This window comes from Sus scrofa, chromosome 13, assembly GCF_000003025.6.
Source record: "Sus scrofa isolate TJ Tabasco breed Duroc chromosome 13, Sscrofa11.1, whole genome shotgun sequence".
In the NCBI taxonomy this organism is placed as follows: Eukaryota; Metazoa; Chordata; class Mammalia; order Artiodactyla; family Suidae; genus Sus; species Sus scrofa.
The window spans coordinates 37822306-37847012 of NC_010455.5; the positions used below are offsets into that span (position 1 = coordinate 37822306).

The 24707-nt window shown below is 39.0% G+C and overlaps 1 protein-coding gene across 22 annotated transcripts in view; it reads right to left on the reverse strand.

Moving 5' to 3' along the window:
- Positions 1–24707, reverse strand: part of ERC2 (ELKS/RAB6-interacting/CAST family member 2) — a 979000-nt gene that overhangs the window by 433793 nt on the left and 520500 nt on the right. For 21 of the 22 annotated variants that reach the window (XR_002337959.1, XR_002337957.1, XR_002337956.1 and 18 more), the window contains one exon: positions 13895–14030. Coding sequence is in view for 16 of the 22 variants with exons in the window: in XM_021070727.1 (XP_020926386.1) it covers positions 13895–14030 (136 nt within the window). In the remaining 6 variants the exon portion in view is untranslated. Of the gene's footprint in view, positions 1–9155; positions 13784–13894; positions 14031–24707 lie in introns of those variants that run through there. The other variant, XM_021070730.1, reaches the window with a different exon arrangement.

Here is a 24707-nt window from a genome sequence, read left to right on the forward strand (position 1 = left end):
AGTAATATATCTCTCAGATACCAAAGCCCCTAAAGATGCAATCTTAACTACTACTCTAGTCTCATACATTGGACTGTAATGTGCATGTGGTGATTCCTGTGAAGTGAAACTTTAACCAGGTGAATGGAGCCACAGTCTTGTATGGCCTTAATTCCCCATTTAGGGTATGAAGGTAAATAGCCCTATGAGTGAAAGGGTAAAGCCAACATTAAGCCAGGTTAAGAGAGGTGCAGTTCCTTCAGAAATTACAGGCCCATTTACAATCAGACTCAGGCATTCAGGAGACATACATTCAAGATTATATTGTTTAACTGTTAACATTTTCAAATTTGTGGTTTTCTAATTTCTCATAAGGATCCTTTCACAGCCAAAAATGTACAATCAAAATAAAAATAAGCCTGCTGGTAATGACACAGGGACGCTCTGTGCTTCACTTTCAACCCATATAATTGATTTTGACAGCAGAACAGGAATCTAAAGCCCTATATTCCACCACTGCCAATGAATCGCTTTAGCAGGAAGAGGACAAAACTGCATCCAAGTGAGGATTAACAATGAATACTTTAAAAATTCAATTTTATATTTAAAGCCTGGAATAATTTCCACATCTTTCTCCAAAATACTCTTCATCACATTTGGATTTGAGGCCTCGCATAATGTGAGCTTATAATAAGAAGTCAATGCAAATCTAAGTCAAGTAGTGATAGAAGGAAATATTACTATGCCTGTCATAAGTATTTTTCAAGCTTGCTTCACATCAACTTTTTTAATGAGCAAAATTTTCAAAGTGTATCAGAAGTATAACTTGCTTGGCCAATCATTCTAACAGGACTTTTTTTTTTTTAACAAAGTGTCAGGGGCAAAGCCATTGTAAGATGGCCTGCTGATTCTTATTCAAGCGAAGATTTTATGATGCTTAATAAAGCATCATTATAGAGTTTGTTCAACCTCAAAGTATAATCAAAGTGCTGATTTTTTTTTTCTTTAGGGGCCACACCTTCAGCATATGGAAGTTCCCAGCCTAGGGGTCGAATCAGAGCTGCAGCTTCTGGCCTACGCCACAACCACAGCAACTCAGGATTCAAGCTGTGTCTACACCCTACACCACAGTTCATGGCAACACCGGATCCTTAATTCACTGAGCAAGGCAAGGGATCAAACCTGCAACCTCATGGATACTAGTCAGGTTCATTACCACTGAGCCACAATGGGGAACTCCCTCAAAGTGCTGATTTTAAAATTCAGCTATCACACTGTAAATTGCCTAGATCAGCATTTATCCAAGTTCCACAAAATACTAATTCTTTGCAATGTTACTAGATATTCCAGGAGAGAAAAAAAGAAAAAAGAAAAAAAAAAAAAAGGCTTCTTTGATCAAACGACTTGGTGAAATTTTGGATTAAAAAACATTAAACAGTTGTCTTGACTTGTCAGACTTCTCAGTCTTTAATATGCTAATAATATGCATGATGACTCTCCAAGTGAAGGAAAAGAGTATGTGTTATTTTCCAAAGGCATTTGACAAATGGAACCCCCTTTTTCTAATAGTATCTCATAGAACTTCACTTTCATAAATGCATTTAGGAAATGTGAACCTAGATAATATCAAACAGGTTTTTGTCAAATTAGTCTCTTTCTATTTTCCCACAGCTTACTATGACCCACAGAGTTGGGGGGGGGGAATAGTCCCTATTGACACAGTGCCTTATTACAATAATAGTCTACTTCACAAATAATTACATTTAAAAGCCATATATAGCTCCTGCCCTTGAGAAATAAGTCTGTAACCCAAGTAGCTCAATTCCGAGGAGATCTTGCATTGTGTATCTTGTGTCCAGCCTGTCACAGTTATAATCTTTATCTTACACCAAAAGAAAAGTAATAATTGGTGGATGTATTATTATAGTCAACTACACTAAAGAAAGAAAACAATGTTTTAGTGCACACTACAAAAGTCTTCTCAAAATGACAGACCTTGCACTTTAGATGGAAAACAGAATGAGTTCTTAGAATAAACTATATTTAAAGACAGATAATATATTACAGAGCTGGTATAGAAGGAGACCAATTTCCCCCATTTTCCTAGATTCCCAACAGGAAGACTTCCCTACCTCTGATATGAAAGCTCCATTTGGGCAGCAGCATTGCCATTGGTACTGTGAACTATCCTACCAGATGTCCCCCACCCCTTTCGGACACATGCATGGCATGCAGAAGTTTCTAAGCCAGGGATCAAACCCACATCACAGCAGTGACCTGAGCCACTGCAGTGACAACGACAGATCCTTAAACCGCTGAGCCACACAGGAACTCCCTCACATGGTACTTTTAACTCATCATATGTATACATCCTTCAGTTAGTCCCAGGACCCCAAGATTTCAGAGTTGAAAGGGCTCCTACCCTAATACCAGCCTCCTGTCTTATAGATAAGAAAGCAGGCTCAGAGAAAACAAAAATCACTTGCTCAAAATCACACAGCTAATTAGAAACTGAGCCTAGAATAGAATCTAGATCCTCAACTCCCTCAGTACTTTCATCCTTCACCCACTCAGACACTTGAAGCCCTACTGCAGAGCTGAGGTTCATAAGGCCTTCTGGAGCTTCTGTTCTGGCTCACCAAGGCCCCAGCTGCAGACATATTCTCATTGTTACTTCATTCAAATGGCCTTTCACCCTAGAACAAGGCACGGCCTAGGAATACACCCTCTAGTTTACTTACAGAAGTCACTGCAAATCAGATGCCTGGGAAGGAAACCTTTAGTCGGAAGAAAAGATCTTGAGATATTCAAGGGTAAAGAATTTTACCATACGGATTGTTAAATCTCAGCAGGTAGCACAGTGCCTGGCACACAAAAGTCCATTAAAGAAAAAAAAATTAGTGGGACTGCTTGCTGAAATGAGGCAACATGAAGGCAGAGCTTTATATGCTTTTTAAAAAGCATTTAAGTTGATCCCACTGATTAAAACAAGCTTAACCACTACCACTACCCTGTAAAATCCACGTGATGCCTCCTTACCCAAGGTTATGCCATCTAACTTTTCTACCCATTTTTGGAGCAGTAAGAAAATTATTTTCACTGCTGCAATGGTTACTATAGTTGAGACCTGAGAAAATAATGCCAGCCCATTCTCTTGTGTAACATCACCAGGTCTCAATCTTCTCATCTAAAAAGGGCTTCAAAGATAGTAGCAACCTCATTTGTTTGTTGGGAAGATTAAACAAGTCAATGTATATACAAAGCAACCAGCTAACTAGGATTGTTTTTTAACAGCATCTTGTACTGAAAAATATTATGAAGCTGGGTGGGCAAGGTGTCTGTTGTGGGTGTCAAAGGGAAGAGTGCAACATAACACACCGGATGTTTGCTTAGATGCAGTGATGTGCTGCCCAGACTCTCCTCAGGACTAAGGCACCCATTCCCCAGCTGCCAGGAATGTTGCCTCCCTGAAAGCTGCCTTGCACTCCCCAGAAGTTATCTGCATCCACTGATTATTGATGAGGGGTTACAAAGTCCTCTCATCTCAGTGGGGGCCAACTTCCTCCAAAAGGCCCCTCCAATTCCAGAGCAATTATAAGAACTGCTGATGCTTTTGTTACCACTAGTTTCAGTTCAGTTTCTTCAGATGCCTGATCTTGCTTCTCTCCATTCCAGAGAGCACTCTTAAAATCTGCTTCCTGCGTGTTAATCTCAGACTCTCAATTTCCCAAGAAACTTAACCAAAGACACTATCCTTGGCCTAGTTTATGGCTCAGTAAAAGGTAGCAGCTATCATTCTTATTGTTGAATTGTCTAAGCAATCTATACTTGTTTTCCAAGGCGAGAGACTTCCTGAGTTTCTTTATGGGTGACCAGCCTTTACAAATAAGAAAAAGGGGCAAAGATAGAAATACTTTAACCAATTTTCATTTATCATCTGAAGAATCCTAAGCTTCTTACACTGTTCTCATATCAATTTTCTCCATCACCAATTTGCCACTTTTTTACTCACTCTATTTTAAAGGCATAAGAGAGAATAGGAGATAATAGAACATCTTGTTTATAAAATATGCATAAAGCTTAGTTTATTGTAAGGGGCAACTTTATGTCATCTTTGTCAATCTGATATCCAGCACTGAGGGAGCACAGTCCTGATCTTTGGACCTTTGGGTTAATGGTTCAAATTGTACTGAAAGCACACATACTTTACGGAACCAAACGACTGCACAAATGGCACTGGACAAGAATGCAAAAGGCCTAGGATCTGGTCTCCCTTCTGCCAATAACTCTCTCTGGAATCTTGGGCAGGTTATTTGCCTTTGCTGGGCATACCTCCCCATCTGCAAAACAAGGGGCTTGTATTAAAGTCTACAGTCCTTTCTAGTAAGAAAAACTTATGATTGCTTAACCTTGCAGGGTTTTTTCCAGGTAACATAAATAAGTAAGATGTAGAGGGAAAGTGTAATAGCAGAGAAGAAATTAAAAATATCATAAATTCAAATTACCGACTTCCCAAACACGTATTACAGAAGAGACTATTAAGTGAATAGGAGTAAGATTTTAGAGTTATATGTTCTTTTTGCAAGACTTCCATCTAAATCATTGCCCATGTCATTGATTGTCATTTCCATAATCTGGAGTGTTTGAATATACAGCTTACCAATGCTTTGGACAAGCCATAAGTCAAAGTTAACATTTTTTAAATTAACTATGCCCAGGTCTCCACATCAGCCAGTGATGTGCTGAAATACCAGCATCTATTAGAAAGAGGTTATTGATGTCAGGGTGACACACACTGTGATTTGCAGGTGTCCCCAATGCATAACCTCTGGTATCCATATTTCAGGGTAAACCTGCCACAATTACCCTGGCCAGGCATTGCTGGTTTAATTGGACTAGCTCTTTTGATGCATGTTGAACATGACTGCCCCATAGGGATTACTGAATACCTGAGTCCCATGTGTGTGAGTTATATAGATTCTACCTAGAAAAAAATGTGTGCTTTCAGAACTTTTTTCTTCTTTCATTCCTCTTGCCTTCAAAGTGTAGGTTATTCAGTAATGCCTTCATCATTGCTACTTTGAAAATTATACTTCAAACACTATGGAAAACAGTATGGAGGTACCTCAGAAAACTCAATATAGAACTACCATATGATCCAGCCATCGCACTCCTGGGCATATATCAGGACGAAACTTTCCTTGAAAATGATACATGCACCCTTATGTTAACCTCAGCACTATTCCATAGCCAAGACATGGAAAAAACCTAAATGTCCACTGACTGATGAATGGATTAAGAAGATGTGGTTACATATATACAATGGAATATTACTCAGCCATAAAAAAGAAAAATTAATGTCATTTGTAGCAACATAGATGGAACTAAAGATTCTCATATTAACTGAAGTAAGCCAGAAAGAAAAAGACAAATATCATATGATATCACTTATTTATGGAACCTAAAATATGGCACAGATGATTCTATCTATAAAAGAGACACAGTTCATGGCTAAGGAGAGCAGACTTGTGGTTCTGGGGGATGGGGGGAGAGGAGTGGGATGGACAGGCAGTTCAGGGTTTTTGGATGCAAACTGTTGTATTTGGAATGGATGGACAATGGGGCCCTACTGTACAGCACAGGGACTGTGTGTGACTGGGTCACTGGCTATATAACAGAAATTGAAGAAACATTGTAAATCAACTATACTTCAATAAAGAAGAATACTATACTGCACATGGTATGGACTCAAGGAGAGCAGAAGAGAAACATATAGATGCTCCCAAGTACAACCCTTAAAGTTCTCATGTCTCAGAGGCTTTTAAAGCATAACTTCTAGTTCATAAGCTTTCAACTGGGAAAGGAAGATCACCCCATGAAAGCACTTGAGATGCACACAGAGCTCTGGCTGAGCTGCATGGTTTTTTTATTGGTTAAATTGATCATCAGCAGTGATTTTAACAAACATATAAAAATGATGTTGCCAGTTTATAGCTCAAACCTCACCTCAGAGTTAAAGCTAAAGAGGGGAAAAGCAAATTCCACAAAGCAAGCCCTCCTCTCTCTGGAGAGCTAAAGCACATCCTTCCCTTTAGCACCTCTATGTCTGCTTCTAATTCTCACTGGAGATTATAGTAGGATGCCTGTTGTCTCCCCCTTATCAATGTGTACTTTAGGGACCAAAAGGCACAAAATGGGATAATATTTTTTTAAATAGTCTAATCCTAAGTAACCTCAATCGAAATGAGTAAGAGATTATCATGTCATTGTAGCAAGACTCCTTTTTCCAGCCCCTTCCCCTCAAGCCTTGTTATTCCAGAGCATTCAAGACTCTACTCCCATAATAACAGTGATTTCATTTGACAAAAATGTTACGTTTCATTTTGCAGGACCTTCAGTCTTTGACAAACAAACATCCACTTTGCTGAAGACTGCCGAAGAGGCACAAATGGAGTGAAACCCGAAAACCCTGCAGCAAAGAATAATGAGCCCTACTCTGTCTCCAGGGGGTAATTTAGTAGGTAGATTAGGCAACACTTGATTAAGGGTAAACCTCTCTTTTCTATAGAAATATATTGTGTTTGTACAGAGGGGCTGTATGAAGTGGAGGATTAAGTCACAAATCCTCAGGAAAAAGCAGAGGACATTTCTCAGAAGAAATATGCAAGTTACTGCACATTTGGAAAAACAAGTAATACTTTATTGGGAGGAAAGAAGAAAAACTCCACATACAACAGTTTTATTTACATGATTTCACTTGCCTTCTTGGAACACTTCTAACGAATGGTTAGCTCCCAAATACATTGCACAGGATGCCTTGTCACCCCTGACAGTCTATGAGTTACTACAAAGAGTAACGACTTCAACTCAAGGCTACTAGAAACCGATTGTCAAATAAGATTTTCTGAGAATGCCTACAGGGACCTGCTACAACAAAAGTCATTTTTTGGCTCGTGGGGGATTATAGTGTGAAAGAAAAACAAATGTCAAAATAAATCCCCAAGAAAAGAAAGCACTTCTGTACTAACCCTCAGCCCCCTGGCCAATGTTCTGTATCCTATGCAGACTTGCAAATACTTGAGTATTTCTCATCGTCTGAAACCATGAACAGAGTCTGGAAATGTTGGATGAGGCTTAGTCCACATTTCAACAACACAATGGAATTTATCTACAACATAATGGAACTTCCCAATCTCTACCCATCAAGGTAGAAAATCACAAGACAAATGAAATAAAATAGCACATAGTATTTTTAAAAATCATATTCAGTTCAAATGAAAATTTGAACAAATAAGGATTTTTCTGTTAAAACTATGTTAGGATGACTTTTCTCATCTCTCCTTATGTTGAACAAGATGGCTGAAATGGAGCCTTCCCAAATCACTCCACATCGTGCCTACAAACAGCCATGAAAAACTAGGAACTAAATAATCGTATTTTGACAATGAATCTCTTAACTCTGCTAGTCAGGTTTCTTCTAATGGCAGTACTTAGAAGTATACCATAACACAGGAATATAGGACATAGAGTAACAATTTTAAGCTTAGAGAACTGAACTTAACTCAGTGACTTAGAGAGATGAACATACAGTTATGAGGTTTAAAAACTTCTGCTCAAAATACATGTGTCCCTCTGCAAAGAAAAAACTTAGAAAAGCTTGGGAACTTCATAATGAACGATATGTTTTGCTGAAAGCTATGAATTTTTGAGGTTTATGTTGTTCGTTACACTTTCTTTGTTAGCCAATTCCAACTCTAATTGGAGGAGCACAGTAAAGGAAATCCCCTCGAGGAAAAGATATGGATGCACAGAGTGGCACAAATTGAAAAATAAAATTGTCTTTTTAGTGTTTTTTTTTTTTTTAAGAACTCTATTAAAAGGACAAGAATAAATGGGAACATTCATTTGCTTTTTAAACTGATCACACTTGGGTTTAACTACTGGCAGAGAAGGAACTTTACAGTTCCCTGGGAACCTATAATTTGGAAACGGAAGCATACAAGAACAGACTTTAGTTTTCAGGCAATAAATTGAAGAGAATTCTGCAGACATACAACAGAAAAGGAGCATAAAATATTGGCGTGTGTATTTCTTAGAATGTTAGTTCATTAACTCGATAAGCTGCACAGGAAAAAAATGCAGCCAAAATCTACAAAGACATCCACTGGGATTTCAAATTGGCATATTTATTCAGCAAGAAATAGCTAGAGGTTGGGGGTGGGGGGCGGGAAATGCATCCCATTCTAGTAATGACGATTTAGTGTGAATCTCTAGCAAGACACCTTGTTGAAAAATCTCCATGTGGGCTCTGCTGGGACACACAGAAGCCCAAAGCTCCAAGGCCAGACATAAATATTATGCTCCATAATCTGTGTCCTGGGAAACAGTGCCACAGAATTATACAAGAAAATCACGATCTTTCACATCTTACTTTCACACACAATTCAATATAAACTTGAAAAATGTTTTAATTTTTCCTCCTTATTGCCCCAAATGTTTTTTTAAATGCTTTATTGGAAACTTTCATTTACTGGTGTGTGCTCTATATCTGTATTACTCATCAGTATAAAATAGCTGCAAAGAATTTGTTGGGCGATACTCCCAATGGTCACTGTCTTCTATGGTTAAAAGCTCATTATCAGTCTCTCTGGGAGAAAGCTCTAGTAACTGAACCCCACATAGATCAGGTACTATGCTACATTCTTTCATAAACCTCATTTTATTTAACCCACCCAGGGAGGTAGAGAGTGTAATCCCCACTTATAGATGAAAAAAGTGAGGGTCAGAGAGATTCTCTGCCTTATTCAAGGTCCTGAGCTAAAAATAATAAGGGTCACTATTTGAATGCTGGATAGGTCAATTCCATGGCTCTTTATTTTTCCCTTCCTGCTCTCCTTGCCAATTCTAAAAAAAAAAAAAGAGAGAGAGAGAGAGAGAGTTCCCATTGTGGCACAGCAGAAACAAATCCGACTAGGAACCATGAGGTTGCAGGTTCGATCCCTGGCCTCATTCAGTGGGTTAAGGATCCAGCGTTGCCTTGAGCTGTGGTGTAGGTCACAGACCCAGTTTGGATCTGGCATGGCTGTGGCTGTGGCGTAGGCCAGCAGCAACAGTTCGAATTAGACCCCTAGCCTGGGAACCTCCATATGCTGCAGGTGCAGCCCTCAAGACACAAGACCAAAAAAAAAAAAAAGAAAGAAAAAGAAAAATCACAAAAAAATTTCTTTAAAAGTTAAATTAAGAATACTGTCTATTCCAATAGATTGTGGGTATTTCCTCTGAGGAACATAATTCAAGGTATTTCTAACCAAAAAAATAAAACATGTATAATATGTGTGTGTGTGTGTATATATATATATATATATATACACACATACACTAAACTGCTATCCATTGCTCTTCCATGGGTCAAGCTGAACTAGTTAGGGTGCATTCTGAGTGTCTTTTTTTACGCCTTGTGAAACCAGTGGGATCACAGCATGAGGCTGTGCAATACAGGCTACAAACCAATGGTCAGTTCACTAGTAACTGTGCCTCACTGGACTCAGAATTTTCCAAAAAAAAAAATTGGGCCAATTTTCTAATATCCACGGATTTCACATAAAAATTCACATTTTATGGAAATCAGAAAGTCCCTCAACCCTAGGCCCACCTTTGTGGCAACATATAGTCAAAGCTTAGTGATCTCAACTCCTTTCAAGAAGACATGGGCTCTTGAGTTCCCTACAGTTCCCACCATTCTCAGTTATATCCATATACTAAGTCTGCTGCAACTAGAATTTTTAATTATGTTTATGTTATTATTTTTCTTATAATAGAGAAATATTTCTCCAAACTCTCTCTCCTTTAACAGATTGAATGATTGGTCTCAATTTTTCACCATTCCTGGTATCGGCTCCTTTTCAAAGTTCTTTTCATGGAGAGAGTCTGCTTCCCCAATCTTTAACTATTAGTTCATCCAGGTGCTTTGCTTTGGCTAACGAAGTGGGGTAAAAATCACAGTGTCAGTTTAAGACTAGGCCTTATGAGGCCTAGCATGTTTTGACTTACTCTCCTTTGCTACTGTCAATCAGCAGTTTCCCTTGGGTTGCTGATGCCCCTTCAGCCTTAATCTCAGCATAAACACATGTGGAACAGAGCTATCTCAGCCACCCACAGACCTGAGTGAGAAGCAGATGTGGCTACCCTGGAGCAGACGAGCTACTTAATTCCCCTAAAAATCGGTGGGAATAACTATTGATGCTTTAAAGTCACTGATTTTGGGGGTGATTTGCTACACAGCATGATTATGGCAATTGCTAACTGATACATCTCTACCAAAAAAAAAAAACCTCAAAGAACCAGACATCATAAATTTTCTTACATGCAAACCTGTTTCTTATTTATGTGAACAGCCTAGACCCTGAAGGCATTTGAGTTTGCAATTCCTGCCATAAAACTATAAATTAAGGAACTAAAGAAGGTTGAATCTGTGAAACATTTCTTAGCATGACTGTATTTCTAGGTCTGACTGAAATGGCCCAGTTTTTGCCTAGTGCCACTATATGCTGGTTTGGATAATAAATAACATGGTCTACATTCAAATTTGTTGCCAATTTTCATACCAACAGGATGAATCTCTTTGATCTCTCTTTGAAGCCTGATCCAACAGTTATCATTGTTGCAGACAGTACTCTACCTGAGATTTTCCTGGATGTAATAACCTATTTGGTTGGTTGAAATCATGAGGCAGGGTGTCCAAACACTATAAAATGATGGTGTAGAATAAGTCAAATTTGTAAGTGTCAACCCCACAACTACCAACTAACCAATCAAGTAGCCAGCCAGCCAGCCAGCCAGTCCATATCCCAGATGACTGACACTTAAAGGGTTTAATAGGTTAACTTATAAACAGGAAGTACTTGAAACAACAGCAATATTAAAAAACCATGTGCCCCCAGAAAGAAAAGCTTTGTCTTCAGAAGGCAGTAATTATTGCATCTGAGTTCATCTGCTTAACAATCCAGGAAAGTGGGAGTTTCACTCTTTATTAACCTTAACCAGAGACGTTTTCATCAAAATTAATTGTGATTACTTTTTATTGCATTTCAAATGCTATCCTTTATTTGGGGTGGTCAGGAATGCAACTAAGCAATTCCAGACCATGCTATCTTTGATGAATATGCCTATGAGGTAGTTATCAGGCCCCCTTATGAAAATATTGCTATACAAAAGTTCATAGGCCACAACAAGACATTAATTTCCATAACTAGATGTGTCTTTAGAAAAGAAAGTTACTATATACAAAAAAAACAGAAACTTTGATGCTCAGTAGTAGAAATAAATAAATACCCATGTATATAATAGACATTCTAAAAATGTTTCTTTTATATTTTCCTTATTACTATAGTAATAGTTCATCATTAACACTTATTTTGAGCATATCTTATGCCAAGTACATTTCTAAATTCTTATATGCACTGATTCTTTAATCCTCACAACAACTCTAAAGCAGATGCAATTATTATTCTCATTTTACAGATGAGGAAACTGAGGCCTAAAGAAGTTAAGCTCAAAGGACATTGAGCTAGTAAATTTTGAAGCTTGAATCCTAGGTAATCTAGTTCCAGAGTTAGCTAAGAAAGACAATAACAACACTTGACTTCACTGCCACCATGATGAATTGGTCTATTATATTTTGTGCTCTGACTGTAATTTGCTCTATGCAGCCTCTATATTTTTGCTGATAGTTCTTCTGCCTGGTGGGTCTTCCCTCCTGCTCTATCCCTCCCATTTAGAACTCATTCAGCTCCCATCCCACCTACTCCATGAAGTTTCTGCGACTCCACAGTTTTCTTGCCTTCTCTTCTTAATTCTTTAGAACTCTCACCATTTAAAGACAGTTGGATCTGGATTTGAGTCCTGACTCTGCTGCTTAATAGCTAAATAATGTTGGGCAAGTTATTTAACTTCTCACAGCCTCCTTCTTCTCATCTACCCAATGGGATAATAGTTAATATACTCCATAAGAGAGAGTGGATCTCTATGATTTTACCTGACCAGCACCCCTTCTGAACAGAACTCCTCATTCTTGTGGGAGATCACCTGTCCTCAATCTCAGGCCATGGTTAACCCTTTTCCCCTAGGTTTCGGGTGATCATGTAACTTGATCTTGACCTGGCCAATCTATTCATTCTACCAGCCTTTGACTTTTGGCTAGAACTACTCAGAAAGAACCTTTCTCCTCCCCCAGCATGACTAAACTTATAGAATGTAGGTTGGCTGCTGGAGGTTACAGTTGGCATCACTGTGGACAGCGTCCCAAGAATCAACACCACAAAGAGCAAAGCACACCTGTGAGCAAGATGAAGACAGATTCCTGATGCCGTTGTTTAAAAATCTGCATATAGTCAAAAGGTCCATTCCTGGCCTTTTCAGTTAACTGAGCCAACAGATACCCTTTCACTGCTTATTTCGGGTCGTTGTGTTTCTGTCACTCGGAAATAAGAGTCTCAGCTAACCCAGTTGATGTGAGAATTAAACAGCTGCTATAAAGTACACAGCACAGCACAAAACATACTGAAAATTCAATAAATGGTATCCACTACTATTATTATTCCCCTACATTAGTTTCTCAAAGGCGGGAAGACCTGAGGTCAGATCTATCTTCACCCCTTACTGGGATGTCACTTTATAACTTTTCTGAGACTCTAAGATTACCATATATAAAATCACCAATACTATTGTGAGGAATAAATAAGAATTCATGTCTGACAAGGCAATAAAATGTTCTGCAAATTTTAGCTATTATTATCTCAGTCTGTAGGTTCCAATCTAACATCTCATATTGATGGGAAAAACTAACAGCAGAAACCCTGGGACTGATTTGCCAAAAAACATCGAGGAAGCTATGGATTCAAATAAACTACCAGTCCATCCTAAGATGAACTCAGGACTAAAGAAAGGACCTGAGGCTATTATCATTCTATCCAAACCAGGGATCAATGTAAAGGAACTTGGCTGACACCATTAAGGCTCAAAGAGAAAAAAGTAACTAATATGGACTAAGTAACCCCCATGTGCCATGTTCTGTGCGAAACATTTCCTTCTATTTCCTACTCTGTAATAATTTATTTATTTCTCTTTTGGTCAGTTAAAAAGATAAATTATGAGTACATATTGAAATTATCTAACTTCTTCTATCTCCAAGGAGGAAACCTAATATATATCTAGAGAAAGACACTAATTAATAAGCAGAATTTAACATGAACTCTGGCCAACTTGAACTTGAACTGCTCTGTTTAAAGGCACACTGGAATAAATAAAGGAACTTCAAAGCAAATGCCCTGTTTTAGTTTGAATGTTTTATTGAGCACATGGGGAGAGCTCCTTTGCCAAAAATAGGGATGGTTAATGAGGAAAAATTGGTGTTTTCAGTCATTCGGTTTGTTTCTCAGATAGGGCCATCCATTCAGAGATAACTATATTACACAGAAAACACAGGAAAATGATTTGTTTTGAACAAAACAAAACCAGTTCTGTGAACTGTATGATATCAGTTTAATGCATCCTCTCCCAAATACCTTCTATGATAATACACATACATTTCCCTTCTGACAGCAAAACAACTTTAATATAATTCTAAAAGGAAGACATTTCTGTTTTAAGTTTCTTGCCAACTCTATAACCACAGCCCTTACCTTTTAAGGTGATATTCAGGAACCAAGAGACTCTGTGCAGCATGAGTAGCCTCCACCATAACCAGCTTTTCTCGGGCACTACTTTGAAAATGATGCTTCGTACTTGCAAAGACATACTGGGTTCCCTAGGAGCAAGTCCACCATTTATGTGCATATTTTCCCACAGCAATGGGGACATTTAGGAAGGAGTCAATCTCTAATCATTTAAGGATTAAGAGGAAAAGGGCTGGGCTGACCTGCAAGTGCTGAGAGTTGTCAGCCATGGTATCCTCTCGCCTGCGGACTTCTTCAAGTAACTGGGCATTCTTCTTTTTTTCCAACTGCTGATTGTGCTTGAGATTGGCCACCTTCTTATTCTGATCCTTCATATGCCTGAGAAAAGTCAGCACAGTTTGGTCAAATTCAACCACGGGGAGACCATATGTTGTCATAAAAGGAGAACTAAATATAGAATATTTGATATGAGTTCAGAAAAAATTAAGGCCCCAGAATTTTCTATTCATTCAATCGCAAATATGTCTTGAGTCTCTACTTAATGCCAGGTGCCAGGATGGCACTGAGGCTGCAGCGGTGAATGAGACAGGTATAGTCTCTACTCCCCTCATGGCACTTGGATTCCAGTGGGGGAGAGAGACAAGTGCCAAGGAGACATAATGTAGGTTTCCTAATATTAAATAAAATAAATAGCATGCTGTGAGAGATGATGATGGTGTGCACTGCATGTACGGACAGGTGGTTGAGGGAGAAGATGACTGCATTCACTCTGGCCAGGGAAACCTCCCAAAGGAGAGGAGACTGTGGGTGACATTTGAAGGAGCCAGCCAAGGAAACACCAGGGGAGGTACGCCCTAGGTAGAGAGAATAGGAAGTGTAATTCCCAAGACAAGAAAGAACATGGTTACTTCTAGGAACCAGAAGGCTTCAGTGAGGCAGTGCGGCTAGTCCCAGGATGGTGGGGGGAGGGAGGGAGGAGATGGCACCGCAAAAGTAAGTGAAACTCAGGGCACACAGGGTCCTGTGTTCTGTGATGGGCATTTATTTTCTTCAAAGGGGTTGCTGTTCTAATTATTATTATTCTTCTGGATCATGTTCCTGGTTTGAGACCATAATCTATTATTTTGATTTTTAAAGCAATAATTACAAGGCTCCAATCAAATATATTGTCATCACCTAGCTCAAACACAATAACACTGGTTAATCACCACGTTAAATAAAACCCAGGTGCTTGGAATAAAAGTTCTTAATGAATCTGTAGGATGTCAAGGTGCAAAATCATGAGGTGAGGGAATGAGTAAACGACTAAGAATAGAGGACAGGTTAAAAAGCGGGGGGGGGGGACTTGGGGGAGTTACAGGCTTAACGTGGACTATTTCAGCAACAGCTCTTAACAGAACATTCCGCAGATTTAGGCAACCATGTCCACAGCAGCTGCTATAAATCTAATCCAACACATGAGGAAGCAGAAGGGCAGTGCTGAGAGTTCAGAGGGTTCAGTAGCAGTGATTCCAAAAGAGGAGGGCCATGAAGCAGAATCACTTGGGGTCTTTTCTAATCCTTCTCCCTCTCTTCCAAGTATTGCTGAGTCATCCACTGAAATCAATCACTGACTCCCAAAAGAAGCTTATTGAGAATCACAGCTCTTGCAGAGTTATGAATGCGATGAGAACTAGGTGATAAATAGTAAACATGTCCAAGTGAAGCAATAATCAGGTGGAAGCCACTCTCAAATAGAAACTTATTCTAGTCTTCATAAAATTATACACTCCCATAATAAAAATATTCTCAACACTTTGCCTCCCATCAATATTTACAGAACCAACTGAAGCAATGATTTAAATATTTCCGACGATGACACTTATTAAGAGTATAAACAGTGAGACAGAATGACCATCTTCTTAGTCATTATGTGGATTGGGTAACCACTGCCTGATAGTTCCCATTTTTACCAGATACAATCATGCACACACATGAAACTTCAAACTAAATCTACACACTAATCTACCTTTAGGAAAATGTCTTTTTGGTTAGTAAAAAGATGTTGAGAATGACCTCCTGCTTCCTAACCAAATAAGAATATAGTAGTTCCACTGCTCATACTAATCCAGGCAAGCACATTTTCTAGGAAATAAGGTCAGTGCGCAGTAACCAAATATGAAGTCTCTGTAATATTGGTAATATGTGAGATTGTTTAACTGGAGGACATGTATAAAGAAATACGTTTTTATTGCTTTCAAATGCATACTTATACAGAACCAACTGGTAAATATTTTCCCCAAGTACCAGTGATAAATAAAATAGATTATTATTACAAACATTATTTTCACTGTTAAAAAACACTCCCATATAGTTCTCAAAGCAGTCTTACTTTCTGGGACACTGCAAGAAAGAAAAACAAGCAATGCAAAAAAGAAAAACAAGCAAAATTAAAATCCAGGCATCCTTGAATGCTTTCCTGAATAAGAATGAATAGCTAAGAAAAATGAGAAACTCAAGTTCAGAATCTGTGATAGGGACCAATCATCAGCAATCTCCATTCTTTCAAAGACTATCTTAATTAGGATGCCAGTGATTAGAAAAGCAAAGCTGGGTTTTGAATGGCACTGCTTAGGATTTGGGCCAAATAGATCAATGCAGAGCAAGATGATAAAAATTATCAACTTGTCTTTGTACACATGAACATCAGGAGATACATACACAGTGTGCAAAATCCTTTGCAGGAATGCTACGGTTTTCAAATATACTTCTAGCAATCTGTCTTCTAATAAAAGTTTACTTAAAAGTTAAAAATGGAAGCAAATACTGCTCTGCCAGAGGTAGGAAAAAGGCAAAGTATAGAGTAGGATAGGAACAGGTGATCAGTACCTCATCTAGTAGGTGCCCCTGAAGGAAGCCATAAACCTACCTGGAGCACAGGTCTGAAAGAGCAATTTACAGCGTAGGAGGAGAGAGAAGGAGGCAGATCCAGAAATCATTGAATTTAAAAATTTGAGATCCCTTACAGAAGAGAAAATGTACTTGCAGGAATTTACTAGAAGAATGACCATAGAGATTTTTGCTACTAATAAATTCAGCATTTCCAAGAATAATATCTGTAAGTGACCTATCAGTCCTCTTACCACCTGCAAGAATAAACCCACACTGCATAAATCATGCTAACCTCAGTAAAGATCTCAATTGTCTCTAAATTTAAAAAGGCAGAGCCCCCTGGAGGTGAAGACTGAAAAGCCCTCCGGCAACACTGCCTCAGAAGAAGGTGTCATTGACACCCACTTCGCAAACTCCTACCCACTAGGCAACACAAGCCTGCCAAAGACTGACATACTCAATGCTGGAGAAAAAGTTTCTTTGAAGTGAATTTTTCTGCAAGGAAACATCATTCAAAATATATTAAAGATGGAATTAAAAAAAAAAAAGCAGTTATGGGATGGTGGGAGTAGATAGAGGTTAGTTGGAGTAGGGTTGTTTCAATATTTGCTTTAAACTGACCAGTTTCATAAAGCAAATCATGTCATTTTTCAAAATTCAGCTATCATTAATGAATTTGGATTCAATTTTAAAAATCCAACAGGTTTCAAGATCAATAACGGCTACCACACTATACATGTATGTGTAACTGGGTCACCATGCTGTACAGTAGAAAAAAAATAATGTATTGGGGAAATTAAAAAAATATATATATGTATATGTATATAAATGAATGAATGTCTGGAGTTCCCGTTGTGGCTCAGTGGTAACGAACACAACTAGTATTCATGAGGACATGGGTTCAATCCCTGGCCCCACTCAGTGGGTTAAGGGCTCTGAAGTTGCCATGAGCTGTAGTGTAGGTTTCAGACATGGCTCGGATCTGGCATTGTTGCGGCTGTGGTATAGGCTGGCAACTACAGCTCTGATTAGACCCCTAGCCTGGGAACTTTCAGCTGCTGCGGGTGCAGCTCTAAAAAGACAAAAACAAAACAAAAAAAAAAGAATGAATGTATACGATGACAGAATTCTGCTATTTTCACTAGGATAGTCCATCAAATTAAAGTTAGAACATGTTTTCTATCTTGCTGTTGAGAGAGCATTAGGCACTCAAAAGTACTTATTTGAATACATGAATGCCTGCACTTACCGTTACTGTCACTTCTGGATGTATTAATATATATCTAATACATACTATAATATTGTTTGAACTTAGAAACCATGTCAAATGCTTTCCAAAGTCCTACATCTACTCTGAAACTCAGAATGAATACTACTTTCACTACGTCCATCGCATATGGAAGTTCCCTGGCCAGGGACTAAATCTGAGCCTCCAGAGACAATGCTGGATCACTAACCTACTGTGTCACAGCGGGAACTCCTGAGATCCCTTGCATTTATTTAAATCTTTATGATTTTTTTTTGTTCTCCTGCATTTAATACCGTACTTTCTCCCAATCATCATACTATGTTTCAGGGTTTCATCCCCCCTCAACACACACACCAAGGGAAAGAGAACTATTCTCTAGAATTACATAGCCCAGCGTATAGAACAAGATATGAATATGTTTCTGTAAGGGCTTGTGTATGTTTGAATATGAACAAGAAAATAAAAAATTCTCTTCTTTTAAAATCTCAACAGAAACAAAATGATATTTTTTTAACCCATATGATTTCAAAATCTTTAAAGATTGGTAACATCCACTGTTGGAGAGCATGCAGGAGTCCAGCCCTCTCATATGTGGTAGGGAGTGTCAAAAGCATTTTTGGAAATCAACTTGCAAGTATGCATCAAACCATACATACCTTTTGCCAAGCAAACCCACTTCTAGGAAAGTAACCTACAAAAATGCTTGCACATACGGAAAAATATATACATAAAAAAATTTTCAGAGTAGCACTGTAAAGGTGAAAATTTGAAAAATATCTAATCATTCATCAGAAGGAGACTGGCTGAAGAAATCAAGTACATTCATACTCTAGAAGTCTAAGCTAGCTAAGGATATTAAGGCAAAAGTGAAGTGTGGACAAGGAAGAACCTTCAAGACATACTGTTAACTGAAAAAGAAAGCAGGTAGCAAATAATAAATATAGTCTGATCTTATTTATGTTAAAATATAAAAGCCCATTGGAATGTACATTTGCATACATATGGAAGTGGTATGTATATATACTCCTGGAAATGCCTGGACACGCCACACCAGTCTGTAAACTAGGAAGGTAATGGATTAGAGGAGGGGTGCTTTCACATCTCATTGCATGTATTTGTGTATATGTGTTTGAGTTATAAATACAGAAAAGAAAAGGCACAGATATAAAGTGCCTAAGTCAATGATTTCTCACCAATCCAAACATGGAACACTACCATCACCCAGCCTTGCATCTCTTCCTCCTGCCCCAAAATAATCTCTATTCTAAAGTTAACTACATGGATTTGTTATATCTATTCTTGAAATTCATATACATAGAATCATAATAGTATAGGCTCTTTTGTGTCATTTGACTCAGTGTAAGTTTTTTTAATATCACTCACATTGTCATATGTAAGTTCCATCTTATTGTTGAATAGCATTCCATTACTATGAATATGCCACAGTTTGACATTTGGACTGTTTCTAATTTTCTTTAACTATTAAAATTAGGTTGCAATGAACATTCTTGTGTCAGTTGTGTGTGTGTGTGTGTAGACATATGTTTATATTTCTTTTGGATAAATAACTAGATATAGGTTTAACTGGGAGTGTAAAATGGTACAATCATCATGGAAGACAATTTCAGAGTTATATAAATCTTCTAGGAGCAGCTGCAGTGCAAGGGCTAGTAGCATAAATTCTGGAGCCAGGCTGCCTAATATTCCATCAGAAATCCACTCCTTTCTAGCTCTATGACCATGGGCAAGTTTTTAACCTCTCTGTACCTCAGCTTCTTCATATATAAAGTGTGAATAATTTTGTGTAACTCATAGAGTTATTGTAAAGGGTTGATGAACTAGTACAGGTAAAATGTTTAGAACAGACTACAATATGTTCCCATTCTCTCTTGTTCCTCACACCAGAAAGGCAAGTATTCCAAGTACCTCAAACAATGGACTTTGGAATGTATTATTAAACTCTTTTTGTCATACATTTAAATTCCACTTGTGATTTCTTTAATATAAGATGTTACATTCCTGGAAGGTTATCCTAATGGAAGTGTTGCAGGAAGGTCACGACAAGCATGGGTAAGTGAGCTGGGATTCCAAAGCGACTGCACAAGGAGATGGGCCACACACACACAGTGGAAGCTGACAATGAGTATTGCATGCAGAATTTCCAATAATAAAAGCTTTTACTTTTAACCACTGAGATGAGCCCATTTTTTAAAGCTTGTAAATACCATTCAGTACTTCAGCATAGCCATAAATTTTAGAAAGCTATCATAAATATTCTAAAAATATTTTTATAGCATGTAAAATGTGCTGAATGTCATGAGCATGATATTCTTTCCTGAAAGAGAAAGTATCTGGCCAGCTGTGACTACTTGAATCTAGCTCTCCTCCTCCCCTGCCCCGCTGGCCCCAAAAAACAAATAGGTTCAAGGTCTTAGGACTCAGCTCCAAAATGAGCCTAAGACTTCTGGAGCCTCAGCTCCAGAATGAGCCTCTTGGACTTTTTATTTTGTAGCAGCCCCTCACTAGCAGCCTACCAGTTTGGACACTAGCTTTGATGATTGCTAAGTCCTTTCAAAACCCTCTCTGTGCTTCCTATCTTGACTTTCCTCCTCAGTGGTTTCTCCCTCTCCTCCATACCTATAGTCCTTTCTGCCTTCATTCCCTGGGAATGATTACCCTCTCATATCCCTCTCCTCTGTTCCTATCTTCTCTGTGGTGTTTGGGGTTACACAATGACCCAGAGATAAGGTCACCTTCAGTTAAATCACATGATGCCAACACACCTTAAAGTGACACCATTCATTATTTACCAGAACAGTAGGACATACCTAGAACCTGATAACATAGTTAGAGAAGGTGTTAAAGGGCAGGGAGGGTTCAGATTTGAAAACTTGACAAGTGGAGCTTCTTAGAGGCAAAAAGAGTTCTAGCCTTCACCTTGCAGTACTGGTGCCACCAGCAAAACTCTCCTTGAAGGAGATCATTCTATAAGGCTATTCCTCATTCAATCTGATAAGACAGCTGAATGAATCATTTGAGACAAAGGGGGTCAAGAAACAAGACAGTAAAAATGCCCAGGACCAAGAACTCTGCTACCAACTGGCTGCACTCTCATCACAGAGACATCCCTTACAAAGCGTGTTAACCTAGGCAAGTTACGTCACTGGGGAATGTGGGCATTAAATAATTTAATAAACCTAGGGCACTCTAAACAGCTCCTCACACACAGTGAATAATTTATAAATGTCAGCCTAATCCTCCTAACCCAAACAATCCTCTTTTAAAGTATATATCTATTCCCCTCATTGCTCATTTCCCCCCACAAGCCAAGAAAACCTAGAGAACAGGTGACACAGCATAAAATGGTCATAGTCAGCAAGAGAAGCATGGATTTTTCTTATAGATATTTCACTTTGGGAGAGGTCTAAAGGGCTGACTTCCTTCAAATGTTCTCCCTTATTCTAGCCCAGAAGACTCTCCTACCCCCAAATATCAATGGAGCATTGCCCTAAGTATGAAGAGAAACCAATGACTGAGAGCCTAAGCTAAAGAGAGTAGATGATGGGGGCCTGTTAGAGAAAACCTCAGGGACAGAAAACAGAGAGTGCCAGCCCTCTGTAATGCCTCTTTGTCGTCCTCCAGAATCACTTGATAGAACTGGAATGCATCCACAGGAAACTTAAAGTGAAAAAGCAAGCAAGGCCTATTTATCATTTGCCTCAGGACTCAATGCTCAATCTATGGGGAATCTAACAATAAGGCATTCTTCCAGTAAGCAGACAATACAAAATTATAAAGGTTACATGGTTACCTAACAAGCTTGTCTCCGATTTACTATTTACCAAATACATGTCTAATCATTTGGCCTCCCAGATAGGCCTGGTGACCCAGAGAGCACAGGCTGGTCGTGTAGGTCTGAGAATAACAGCCTGGAGTGATTTTTTTTTTTCTCATTATCAAGCAACAAATGTGCTATGATATTCTACATCCCTCTCACTGCAGGCTGGACTACATGCTCAGGCTTCTCGGCCCATAAGGTTAAAGATGGAGGCAGATTCACCACCAGGAGAACCCAAAGCACAGTTTCCCTGCCATCTCTACCTGCAAGTATCCCCTACTTCAGTACATCATGGCTGCACATTTCCCACAGTGCCTTGATGCCCTACTGAGAATCTACAGCACAGGAATACAGACAGGGAAGCAGTGAGTGGACAGATCCTCACTCTCCATCACCCCTGCAGCCACGATAGCTCAGACCACCAGTATTTTCCACCTGGACCACAATGCTCTTCTCTCCTCAGTGGTCCCCCTGCTTCCACTCTTGTCTCCTTTTAATCTGTTCTTCACCAAGCAGCAAAAGCGAGTGTTTAGGAACAAGTCAAATTATGCACTAGTTGGTGAAAAATTTTCCAGTGGTTACCATTTTCCCTACACACCTGTGGATCTCACCAGCCCAATCCCACAGTATTCTCACCTTTACCCCAAGAATCCAGAAGCCAGTCTTTTTTTGGTTCTTAGATCACACCAACTCCTCCTTATCAAAGAACACAGGCACATGCCTTCCTGTCTGAGACCCCTCCCCTTTTTTCTCATAGCCACTACTCCTCCATGGCTGACTTTCATCATTCAAGTCTCTACTCAAATATCACCACTTCAGAGGGGACTTTTCTGGACACCAAATTCAAGAATGTCCCTTTCCATTCACTAAAAATTTCTGTGACTGCGCTCTGTGCACTTCCTCCTTGTACACACACACTTTGAAATTAATAAATTACTAATTTATTAATATTTTAAATTATAAACTGTTCTACCACCAAACAGGGATTACTGCCAGAACAAAGCCCATCCTTGGGGTATGCACCAGAGTGAAGGAATGACTCCTAGCCTCGTCCTTTCTGGTTCAGGCTACATCAACTTGGGCGAGGATGTCAGTTCAAATTGATCCATCTAATTCACTCTCCAAAAGACTGAAGAGTCTCTCTAATGCAATAACAGAATAATATCTTTCACCTCCTCAAAACTACTCTTTGGATTTCCATTACCTATGGACAACTCCATGCTTCTTCCTATGATTCACATCTGATATAACTCCTCCTCTCTCCCCAGCTATGCTGCTGTTCCATCTGCAACCTGAACATGCCAATCCCTACTGTCCTCAGGGCATAGCCATTTGCTCTTCTAGGAAGCTCTTTAACTCACTCCCATCCCAGCCCTTTCATTACAGATAACTCATATTTATTCCTCTCACCTCAGTACAAATGCAATGTCCTCTGGGAAAACTTCTTGGTCAATGCATAAAGTTGGGTCTTCCTGTTTGGTTTTGCTTTTTGTTTTTTTGTGTTTTTTGTTTGCTTGTTCTTGTTTTGGGGGGGCACCCACAGCATGTGGGAGTTCCCAGGCCAGGGATCAAACCTGCACCCTGTTGTGGCCTGTGCCACAGCTGCAGCAAGAATGGATCCTTAACCTGCTCTGCCACAAGGGAACTTCCTAGATATTTCTGTTATTAATTCCCAAATCATGTGATGCTTGCCTCACTAAGAACCTATAATACTTTCCATCCTTTAATGTTTTCCTTGTTCTGCCTGCACGGTGACCACACCTGTCTTATTCTGTTCTCTCCACTGAAAATCTAGCACCATGCCTAGTCCATTGTTACCAACATATTTCAGCTGGATTGATTCAATTCTGAAACCTGCTGCTGTTGGTCAAAGGATGAAATGGCCCTTTTGTGTTTGCCACATGTTTTTAGGTAAATCCTTGAAATGATTTAGGAATGTTTATCTAGACATTTACATGAATGAAGACTGTCCTCTTATATTTCTTTTCATGAAGGAACTTTCTATATAGAAGAATTCAATCTGATATGAGGAATATCGGTTTACTGTCAATGAAATGGTATCCAGTCCAAGTAAAAAGAAATAAAACTGGACCTACGGTGAATACGACTGGATGTTATTATCTAGTAAAAACACAGTAACAATCTAGAGTTTTCATTCCTATAATATTACTATTGAAATTAAACTGAAAATCTAAAAGGCTGAATCTAGAAGAAATGACCTGGGTATCTCTTTCCTGAGTTAATTTATATTCAATTAACAGTTTTTAAAAACCTATATGGTTCACAGCAGGTTGATGGCTTGTTCTCAGTTATGCTGCTAAGAAAAGCTTTCTCAAGTCTAAAAACAGGGATCAGGAAACTTTTTCTGTAAAAGCTATATGGTAAGTATCTTCGGCTTTGAGGGCTATATAGCCTCTGTAAAGTAATTAACTTTGCTTCAACTCTGTCACTATAGCATGAAAGCAGTCACAGTCATAGATAATATGTACACAAGTAGATATGGCTGTATTCTAAAAAAACAAACAAAACCAACCAAACAAACAAAACCATTATAAGAACAAGCGGCAGAGCTGGACTGGGCCCATGAGCCAGAGTTTGCTAAACCCAGGTAAGGATAATCAGAACAGCAAATGCTCCTATCACATGATATGCTCTAAGCACCTAATATATACATTAGCTAACTTAATTCTCACAACAACCCTATTAGGGAAGTCCTTTGATTATTCTTCTTAAGAGGTGAAAGTTACAGAGTAACTGAGCAGCAGAGGCAGAATTCATTCTGGCTCCTGAGCCCCTTAGTCTGTGTGCTGAGCCAAGCAAACCTGGAGAATGTTGCAGAGCTCCTTCACACCACAGTCTTACACTCTCTTCTCTCAAACATTCCCACTCTCTCTTCTCTCAAACAGTCCCAGAAGGCTCTAGGAGTAGAAAAAGACATTCTCAGGATACAGTCTCTGTTCTGTAGTCCATTCACTTTGAGGCATACCACTCTAAACTTCACAGGATGCCCTGAGCAGCAACCTGGTTGACTCTAAAAGAACTAGATACATATGAGGTAATTACTCAATAATATTAGCTTCCCACCAGGGGAGCTTTG